This window comes from Dioscorea cayenensis, chromosome 20 (genome assembly GCF_009730915.1).
Source record: "Dioscorea cayenensis subsp. rotundata cultivar TDr96_F1 chromosome 20, TDr96_F1_v2_PseudoChromosome.rev07_lg8_w22 25.fasta, whole genome shotgun sequence".
Taxonomy (NCBI): Eukaryota; Viridiplantae; Streptophyta; class Magnoliopsida; order Dioscoreales; family Dioscoreaceae; genus Dioscorea; species Dioscorea cayenensis.
The window spans coordinates 27,570,539-27,581,219 of NC_052490.1; the positions used below are offsets into that span (position 1 = coordinate 27,570,539).

General features: G+C 35.1%; 1 protein-coding gene across 5 annotated transcripts; it reads right to left on the reverse strand.

The window, feature by feature from the left end:
• Nucleotides 1-4,663: 4,663 nt before the first annotated feature.
• Nucleotides 4,664-9,705, reverse strand: LOC120251573 (putative AC9 transposase). Of its 5 annotated transcripts, none has more exons than XM_039260140.1 (5): nucleotides 9,434-9,705; nucleotides 7,655-7,736; nucleotides 7,292-7,507; nucleotides 6,172-7,034; nucleotides 4,664-6,074 (listed from the first exon to the last, which is right to left on the reverse strand). In XM_039260140.1, exons 3-5 carry the CDS (start codon nucleotides 7,494-7,496, stop codon nucleotides 5,169-5,171), a joined length of 1,974 nt encoding a protein of 657 aa, XP_039116074.1. In that variant the 5' UTR covers nucleotides 7,497-7,507; nucleotides 7,655-7,736; nucleotides 9,434-9,705; the 3' UTR covers nucleotides 4,664-5,168. The 5 variants fall into 5 exon arrangements, with proteins under 5 accessions (XP_039116074.1, XP_039116073.1, XP_039116076.1 ...); XM_039260139.1 differs by having other exon boundaries at nucleotides 7,292-7,513; XM_039260142.1 differs by lacking the exon at nucleotides 7,655-7,736.
• Nucleotides 9,706-10,681: the final 976 nt, after the last annotated feature.

Consider the following 10,681-nt stretch of genomic DNA (forward strand, 5'->3'; position numbering starts at 1 on the left):
CATCACAAAATCATAATCTAAACAAACAACATTTATGAAAAGTGGCAATGCCATAATTGACTCGGTCCCTTGTTTCATGCAAAACAAGCAATTATATTAAACCTAACTTACATTCAATTTGTATTAAATAATGCATATGCAAAACTTACCTTTGATATTAACATCAAGGGCGAGAATTCTTTAAGGATTCAATATAGTCATCCAACCATATTTTTTGAAGAGATGACTTTCTTAAATAGAACAATTCAACTTGCCCTTTGTTTTTCATTAATTTGTCAAATACCATTCCCATATCCTTATTATCATAACCTTCCATGTCCCATAGAGCATCTGATAGTTTTTCCTTCCATGTTTTCTTTCTTGCCCGGTCAATTGATGCCACAAACTGACATAATTTATCTCCAACAATCTCCATTCCAACATTTTCACCCATGGTCCTTCTTGTGCGACTAGACCTAGCAGTTGTCTTACTTGCAGTAGACCTTAATATTTCATGTCTTTGGCTATTTGCCTCAAGAGATTTATAGTCCATTGGCTCATTAGGTTCAGAGACATTATTATCTTCAGGGGTTATACCACAAAATTGGTCATAGATTGATCATGCATGATCACCAGTGGCATGGTCATCTCCAGCAACCAAACGTAACTCCTCAAATAAAGGTATGGGTTTGTTCAAGTACTCTTTGGCTTTTGGTTGTCCCTATGAAAAAAATTAAATTAAATAAAAGTCATCGAACATATGTTAAATATATAAATTACAAAAAAAGGTATTAAATAAATTAAATTCATTCAAGTAACTCCACATATGCACGACACATCTCATCCTTGAGAGCTAGCATTTTTTTTTTTGAGTCATTCCACCCAACACTGCTAAGATTTATTAACTTTTTGATGTCTTGATATTTTTGCTCAAGGTGCACGTGTGGTTCTCCACATTATCCGCGTCCATGCAAGCATTGGGGAATCTATTATTGACAACATTTGCAACTTCAATAAATGCTTGACATTTGAATGATTTATCCACCTTCAAACCACTTTTTGCCATGTCCGCAAGCAATGGTATTAGCACGTTGCCCATTTTTTTTGTCCATCGTTTATTTGGTGTTCCTTTTTCGCTTTTCACTTGGTGCCCCATCATCAATGTTACGCGAAGTTGATATCTTACATAATAGCAAGACAAAGATATAATAGAAAAGGTAAACATGGGTTATTTCATTTCAAATAATGATAGCGTTAACATGTACTAGTATGTTTTTAGGAGTATCCATCAAATGAACAAAATTCAACACATTATATTTTTTAGAAGAAACAATCAAGTCAATGTACATATTTTCCATAAATTAATCATCCAAACATAAATGTCATTGAAAGCACAAAAAAAATGCATATCACAATTAAATAAATGGCATTACAAACATAGTTTTTCTTTTTTAGCCACAATTTAAAACTACATCCATTTCAACCTAAATCCACAATGTCAAAACAAAACATAGCCATAAACATAAACACAATATTATTATAAAGTGCACCCCCATCTAACATAGTCATGCCACATGTTATCCGCAATTTTCTTACGAAATTCCCTCCATTACACTTATGCCTCTCGTTGTTCACCATATGTGCTAGGTCTCTCATATGTAGACACTTCCTCCGCAATTGGAACATCTGCCTGTAGCAATATATCACTAGGGTCTACTTCTTTTATAAAATTATGCAACACACACCAAGCAAGGACAATATCCACTTGCGTGGTAAAAGGGTGCAATGATTTTGTGTCCAAGATCCTAAACCGATTCTTTAGAATCCCAAATGCTCTATCGATCCTGGATCTAAGTTGGGAATGGCAAAGATTAAACAACTTCTTTGCATTTTGTGGTCTACGGCCTATGCGATCTTTTAGATGATATCTAACTTTCCTATAAGGACTTATGAATCCATATGTTGTTGTGTACCCAGCATCGACAAGAGAGTATTTTTCTATAAAAAAAAAAAAACAAAGCTCTCAACATATTTTTTTACAAGTTTATATAACCAATAAATAAAGTATATAAAATTATTATATTATTAAACCTTGAGGAACATGCAAACCATAAGACGGTGGTGTTGACAATGCATCTTTAAGAACTAGATAGTCATTCGCCGAACCTTCCCAACCAGCAAGAATAGTATATTTCTATTAAAAAACAAACAAAGCTCTCAACATATTTTTTTACAAGTTTATATAACTAAGAAATAAAGTATATGAAATTTTTATATTATTAAACCTTGAGGAATATGTAAACCATAAGGTGGTGGTTTTGACAATGCATCTTTAAACCATGTGTGAACCATAAAAGAATAATAACCATAAGATAAGGTCTATCCTCAAAGACTTTTTTTACTGACCCTTGCATCAATATGGATTCCATCAATGAAACCAATACACTCCTGGAATTATAAATTTTATTAGATCTTTTTCAAACTATATGATAATTTTAACAAACTATGGAAATAGGAAATAATACAAGATACCTTGAAAAAAGGATAGTAGTTTGGGTGAGTTCTACATCGGGATGTATTGATGTGTCTGGTTGTTTGACAAACACATCTCTTATAGTGAAAATAGCTTGGAGAACATCAATAAAATATCGGCTCGATCTTGCACCCAATCTAACAAAGTCAATTTTCATTGCTTGATTTTTTGTATGATGGTCAACTATGTGGAGAAAAACTACCACTTGTTCCTCCACTCCAATGTGAATTGTATCCCTCAAATGACCACATTCCTGTAACATGGTGCATAGTCTAAGGAAAGTGTCTTTGGTCATTCATAAATATTCAACACAGTTATGGACCCCTCTATCTAATATACGAGCCATATGAGCACTCCTATGAGAATTCCTAACCAAGTACGGCTCTCGAGGAAGTGCTTGTCGCCTTTCCTGGTTAGCATCATGACTAAAATAAAGGCTATCGTTGCAAACACTAGTGCGTCGATGAAAATGAGTTCATCTAAACTATCATTAGCCATCGTAAACCTATGCATGAATGAAAAAAGGATTTCTGAACACATAATATCATAAATTAAATGCAAATTCTTAATTAAAAAATAATCTTTAAGAAATTACAAATTATTAAAAAATCACATTAGTAGGCCTGATAGCTAGGCATCTCATTAAGTCTTATTATTAATCAAAAGAGATGTTAAAAAGACAACAAAAGACCTGAATAGACGTAATGAAATTCTTTTGAGGATAATTAAACATCTCAAGTGTAGCCTGACATCGTTCAAGTCTATATTAAATATCAATCCAAAAGACAATTTTGTTCTATTTAATCTTTAGTTGAATCCTTCCATAAGTATGAATCTTAGTTGAATCATCCGTTTTATAGTCATAAAACACTACTGCAGAGAACAAAAATCATTTGCATATTAATTGATATAAATCATTTAAATAGATGGGAACAAAAATCATTTGCATATGATTGCAAAGAAATAAACATGTATGCATCACAAGCATAAGCGCAATGAACAAACTTGAAATTTTAACAAACTTCACCAGCACACAAGCACAATAAACAAATAATACAAATGGACTACAACCAAAACACTTCATTTCTTTATTAGGTCAGGATTTCATTAACAAAGGCAGAGTTTGTGGTTGATGACTTTTAGAAGAAAATTAACACAGACATCAATGGAAACTCTGAAACTAACCTAACAACCTAACAAATTCTTATAGAGCATGGTATTAATAGGATGAGAAAATTTACCACAACTCCAATGCACAAAATTGCAGCTAAGTCTTTGAACTTCCCAAGCTTTTGAGCAACCACAAGAATATCAAAGTTACCAAAATCTTCCACAACCAAGCAACCACAGGAATTTTAACCTAGAATTCAAATAACATCATCATCATCATCATTTTTATTGTCATCATCATCATCACCAGACGATCACAAAATAAGACCGATCAAAACCAACAAATGATCCCAAATGCCCAAATCAAGAATGAAAACACCAAAAAACTCACAGATTAAGGAGAAGGAAAAGATCTCAATCACTCGGTTGAAACCCTAGAAGCTCCTCTACAAGAGCTCGAGATGAAAAGAGAAAACGTAGCATTGGTGACGAGAGAAGCGGGATGCGGTAACACCGGCCTGATCGAGATGTGGAAGGCCGACATCTAATCAGGAGGTGTCGATCGATTCACCAGATCTAGAAAAGGGATACCCGTGACTTCCACATGGATGAGGAAGTGAAGAAAATCACATTTTTATATAGAGTCCACTTCACTCACTTCAAGATTAACAAACTCATGAAGTGGGGAAAATCATTTCACTTCCCCCACTTTAGCCCAAATGAACAATCCCTAAGTGGAATGGTTCTACAAACAATTTTTAAAAGACTTTTAAGGAACTAGACTTTGTTACAGTCCGGATCCAGCTTCGTCACTGAATGAGCTACCAACCATCAAAGTTGATAGGTGGTAGTTGTTTATAATCTTCTTAATTTATCAACTCCGTAATGGATCAGATGTCACAAATGAATCATTGGAATAAAAGGCTGAGACACCAACCTGGTTTCTGTAATTGTTCCATTCCATCTGATAAAATGAGTGACAATTTCAATATAACAGATTTAAAAATAAAAAATTAAATACGAAAAAAATAAACCAAAGAGTAATTATGGGCAGAAGCTCCATACCGAACCCTTTTATGACAATAAACATGTACAGCTAGTCTGGTACTACACTACAAATTTCAATTTCTTTTGAAGTGAAAATACAACAGTAGACGTAACCCTAATTGCAAGTTCTTTGCTTGGATAACCACCTACACAGAAGAAAAACATTTTGAAGTACAAAAATGCTCCTTCTACCCTCTTTTACTTCCACAAATAAACATCCGCATGGGAAACTTCATACACAGCTTTATAGTTCAAGAAAAGTGCCCCATCAAATTGCATTACCTTTGCAATCTAGTCTATTTGTGATAAGGTCATCATTCTCTTTTCTGTCATTGGATACATGAAAAATTGTGTGATCATGATGCCAGATCCATCTTTACGAATGAGAAAAATCGGTACAGCCCGAAGAAGGATGATTGCATTACCTTTACAAACCAATAAATGTAGCATTGGATCAATTGGTGAAATACCGCAATCCTGTACATTATCATCTTCGCTTTCATTTCTGTTTCTTCTCAACAATGGTACCAGCAATTTCATTGGCACTGACACTAGCTTCTGTCAATTTGTCAAAGTCAATGAGAGAACCCCGGTACTTGAACTTGTATCCACAATGCAACCATGATTTAATGCACATGAGCGGTTGCATGCTCATGTGAGGCAAACTGAATTGTTGCTTTCTGATGTCATCGCCTTTGCTAGAAAATAACTCCTCTGGCTCAACTGAAGTCCCCTGCACAGCCAAGTAGTCACGAGCCATCACAGAAAGCCGGGGGTAACGAGTGGCATTCACCCTCCACCAATCTAAAACATCAGAGGCAATTGGCACAAGAGGCTCTGTTAAATACTGGGTCAGCTCATCTGTAGCAGCAATCATGCTTGCACGCCTACGCTTTCGTGCAATCTCTTCAGCAAAGGAAACACCAACTTCTTCAGTATCCCGACCAGTGTAAGTATTTGTGATGCACGGAAATTGATTTGGTGAATAATGCCTGGAGAAATGGTCCCTAGCTTCCTCTAAATTCTTCTCTGAGTTGAGACTTTCAGGAATAAGCTCTCTCTTGATCCTTGGATCAAGAACTGCAGCCATGAAAGTGAAAGAATTATAGGCATGGTTGTTGAAGCTTCTAGTTCTTGTTGCCATGTCATCAGCTGCACTCTTGAGCCATTCATTACGACAACTGTCCCTGCAAGCACCAATTACCTCGAAGACATGGTCCATAAAGAAAAGCACCAGACCAATACTTTGCACTTTACTGGCACATAGGTTGGTCGTGATCTTATAAAACGGCTCAAAATATGAATGCAAGAGGTTAATTACAGATTTCTCTGTGGAGCTAAGCAGATGCCTACTTCCAAATGTTTCTTCATGCTTTCTGATGGCAGTATCCATGGAATTAGAGGCCTACAGACACCGATCAAATGTGCACCTGACGATTAGAAAATAGTAGAAGGAAAAGGCTTAGAGATAAAGTAAATTTTGCCACATGAAAAAACATTACCTTGCGTACAATGTCTAGCATAGTGTAGTCACCACTCCAACTTGCTGAAGTATCCAGTGGTAACTTCCATAAACCTTCCTGATACGTTATAGCGATTTGCTTAAAATCTTGAGCAATTTCAGCAGATGAATTCAGCTGAATCACAAATTCCCGTATTTTAGACAGTATAGGTTTTGGAGTTCTCAAGCCATCTTCTATGATCAGATTCAGGGTACGTGCAGCACAGGGAATATAGCAGAAAGGTGCCTTCTGAGCATCCAACTCTTCTGATAACATACGGCAAGCATGAACTGCATGTTGACTGTTATCATGAGTGCAGGAAAGGACGCGGTTATCAATATTGTACATCTTAAGGACCTTAATTAAGACTTGGAAGATCTCTGAGCCGGTGAATGGATAAGGGATGTGACATACATCAAGAAGAACCTTATGAGGATACCAGTTCTCATCAATCCAATGGCATTTGACACACATATAATACAATTGCTCACAGGAGGTCCAAAAGTCAAGGGTGATGGAGACCTTCGAATTAATTTGTTCCAGTGATGCCTTAATATCCTCCCGCATACTTCTGAAAACTTCAAGGATAACAGCTTGAACTTTCTCTTTAGGCCAAAACTTGACCAATGGATTGAGAAACTTGAATGATCTATTTAACATTTCATCCAAGGATGAAGGAGGAAGAGATGCCTCAATGAGCCACTTGAGCAGTAGCCAGTTGAGATGATCAAAATCTACTGTAGCAGGTTTTACCTGAGTAGGAGGCTTCTTGAATGGCACAATAGCCCCCGCAACCTGTTCACTAGTGTCACTTTGCCAATCATAACCTGGATGATGGTGATTGAGATGTCTTCCAAGGTTTCCTTCGACAACGAAGTACATCAAATTATATGAGAGACAAGCTTAGGAATTCAACATCCCGCATCCCACAAGGAACAACTTGTGGGTTGCGTGGAATTCACAATTTCTTGACTATATTAGGAAAAATTACACATGCTCAAAGAATATCACCCATAGATGAAGGAATAGAACCAGACAGGCCTATCTTAAAACTTTTCACATTTATCTTAAATTGAAGAGGTAGATATTTATCATAGAGAAATAGAAAAGAAAATAATACCAGTTGCAGTAGACATAGCATAGCTTTGCTTGCAAAATTTGCATCTCCGACTCTTTCCATCAGGTGCTGTTTCAAAGAATTTAAGATATAATGATGTCATAGACTTTTTTCTCGGTTTTCCTGTGGTGAGAGTATTCCCTTTCTCTGAGGATCCTATTCCAAATTCTATAGAATCTACATTTGGTAGGAGTGACACGTCCATCATGATCTTTGTTCCTGTTTCTAATCAAGACAATAAAAATTTAGTTCACACTTTGACTCACTTGCATTATGTCTTCAGGAAAAGATACAAAAGGAGAATAATAGAAGAGAGATTCCAAAACTTAAAAAAAAATTATTAATTTGAGGCAAGAACTGTCCAACCTGAATAAACAAATTTATAGCCAAATCGCTAGAAGCTTTTGCGCATAAATGCTTCACTAATCAGCAATTATCCTTTCAACACCTGAAACATGTCATTTCAATAATCTAGCAGTAAGGCATTGCTAATTGTGTCACAAGTATTTCTTGTCAAGAACAAACACAGTAAATGAAAATATTTAGCTAAAAAATGTTGGTAAAGCTCAAGGTAATCTTTGAGAAATGACCCAAAATTCCAAACTTTTTTTCAGCATTTACTAAATTAGATGATAGCGTTAAAGACTTTCATACTATGTCATCACAAAGCTTTACCAGCCTCCTACACAAGGTCAGTTATTCAATGGCCTTTGCTATGCACACATAATGTGTTACATGCCCTAAAACTAAAAGAGTAACTTGTTGATGGCAATTCACCACTCCAAATTAAGAATTGTTTTAGAATTTTCTTTAACCTAACAAAAAGTACCAAACCTAAGCAAACAATCCTTCTCAGCAAGGAAAAGGAAAGATACCCCTTTCATAAAATTTCACAAAAGTATGAGAAATATTTCCAAAAGCTACGTGGGAGGCATAATGACACTGTTGAAATCCACTGAAACAACAATACTGCTAATTAAAGAATTGTATGTAGCATAATTTGAAAAAAAAAATTTGAAATCAATGTTTTACCAGATAATAAAACAAGCACCAAGAACAAAGCTAAAAAAAATCATTGGCATGTTGTCCATCTAAAGAGGTGCATCTTACTGCACAAACAAATTATCAAAAGAAGTAGAAATCAAGGTGATGAAAATCAGCCTATACCGGAATACGGCTCTCAATGCTGTGAGTTTTTAATACAATAACATAAGGAGAAACAAAAAAGAATGAAGGCATGAGCACAAATAGAAGGAAGAAAATTGATGGCACAAAAAAATGGTAGAGGAGTGTTTTCCAAAGGTCAAAGTCAAGAATGAACGAACAAGCTCAATATCATAATAGACGAAACAGTTAGCCTATTAAATAACCTCCATCTTCTCACTTCATATATATGCACAAAACTAAATTAATAGTAACTGACAACAGATTGCTTGAACAAAGGTGGAAGTGCAATCTAAAGGGCCTCATGGCTGCCACAGAAAACATACCACATTTTGTTAGTAATTCTTCAATAGTCAAATCTATACAATAACAACAAAAAAGAAGAGCAGGAGAAAAGAACAAAAACGGTACGTACAAAATTCTAAATCAACATATACAAACAAAAATGAAGCATCAAGAAACAGTAGGAACCAGGATTATTTGTGGAACAGCTATTAGGTCCTCAAAACTTTTGTTGGACAACAATCCAGCACTGATTCCTTTTTACTGGTTAATCACAAGCAAATACTCAAAAGTTGACAAAAAGGAACTTCTCATTTTTTTATAAGATTTTTGGAATCAAAATTTTCAAGATGAATATATTTAAACATAGATTAACACCAAAAAATCATAGTAAATCTGCAACCAATGCAAGAACTACACTTAAAAAATAAAAATGCAACAAAGCATAGTTTCGCATTCAATAAAACTAAACAAATTCCCCAATTGATCACAAGAAGAAATCAAATCAGAACAACACACCTTACAAAATTCTCTATCTAAATAGCACGGATTCTGAATTTCATTGCATCTAAAAATCAGAGATAAACGCCAACAGCGAACAATCAAGACCAATTCAACAAACCCTAGACCTCATTCCAATCACAAAAACAAAACAAAACAAAAAGACTGAAATCAAGGTAATAGAAATCGGAAGCGGACCGAGCGAAGCAGCGATGATATCTCCGGCGGCGGAGGACGGCGGCGGAAAGCGACGGATTGAAAACGGCGGCGCGAGAATTGGATCGAAGATTGGCTAGGGCAAAGAGAGGGGTTCCCAAGCCGAGATGGAGCCGATCGGAGCCGGAGGAGTCGAGGGAGAAAAAGAGAGAAGTCGGCGGAGCCGATGGGAAAGTGAGTCGGTTAATGCTGAGTTTTGAGGACGTTTAGACGGCTTGTTTCTCTTATTGCTTATTGTTATATAAAGAAAAAGAAGGCTTTTGGGTTTTGGCTTGTGGCTAAGCTCGCTCACGTGACAGGCTGAGTTTTAGTTAGCCGGGCCATTGAGCTGGTGATTCGCTGTTTTTGAGTTTTAAGTATGGCTAAGTTGATTTGATTGAGTCATGATTTGATTGGGTTTGGGTTTGAAGATGCGAATCTGAACATGGATCTGGTTGTTGAATTTGGATAAGATTTGAAAGGTAGATGGGAAAAGAGTTTTTTTTTTTTAATTATTTTTGAAAGTCAAACCGGTCAAAATTTTGAATTTTTATATTAGCTTCAAATTTGTTTTGATTTGAAATTTTGAACTATGGTGTTTAGAAAAAGTATAAAAAAAAATGACACATTTTTAAAGTGGAGAAAGTGATATGATTTTCATTTTTACTTCTAGTGTTTATTTTATAAAAATGTCACTTCCATGAAATTATTATGTTTATTTACTATAAAATGGTGTTACTTAGGCATGAATTTCCATAATATATATAAATATTTTTTCCCTTGAAGTTATGGAAGTGGCAAAAAAACCAAAATTAATAAGATCATCATTGAAAGGATTAAAGGTCGATATATTTTTTACAAATTTAAATATTTTAAATTTTAATAGAATTTCTAGTTTGCTTCCTCACACTTCTTAAAATTAAATCTTTGGCCATCTAAGTTTTACAAAGATAAGAATTATTTGGGGAAAAAAAAAATCATCCTTATACAACAATCCCATCATTCACTAAAAATTAGAATGGAGAATAGGGGACCCGATTCCCAGCCCCTACAGGGCCGGGGTCAGGGAATTTTTTTGGGGGTCGGAGTGGGAAAAATATCCTTCTCGTCCCTCCCAGCCAGAAATATTAAATATTTAATTTAAATATTACATATATATATATATATATATATATATATATATTATATTTTATGTTATAAATATCTAAAAACAATTGAACAAAACCCCATATATTTATTTAATTAACAAAT

What these genes read in the sequence shown, in the direction of transcription:
- LOC120251573 (XM_039260142.1), bottom strand. Translation starts at nt 7,496, where the DNA reads ATGATGGACGTGTCACTCCTACCAAATGTAGATTCTATAGAATTTGGA. An exon ending in TGCTATGTCTACTGCAACTG is followed by an intron (nt 7,035 to 7,291) that starts GTATTATTTTCT and finishes TCGTTGTCGAAG; the next exon opens with GAAACCTTGGAAGACATCTC. An exon ending in TGCTAGACATTGTACGCAAG is followed by an intron (nt 6,075 to 6,171) that starts GTAATGTTTTTT and finishes CGGTGTCTGTAG; the next exon opens with GCCTCTAATTCCATGGATAC.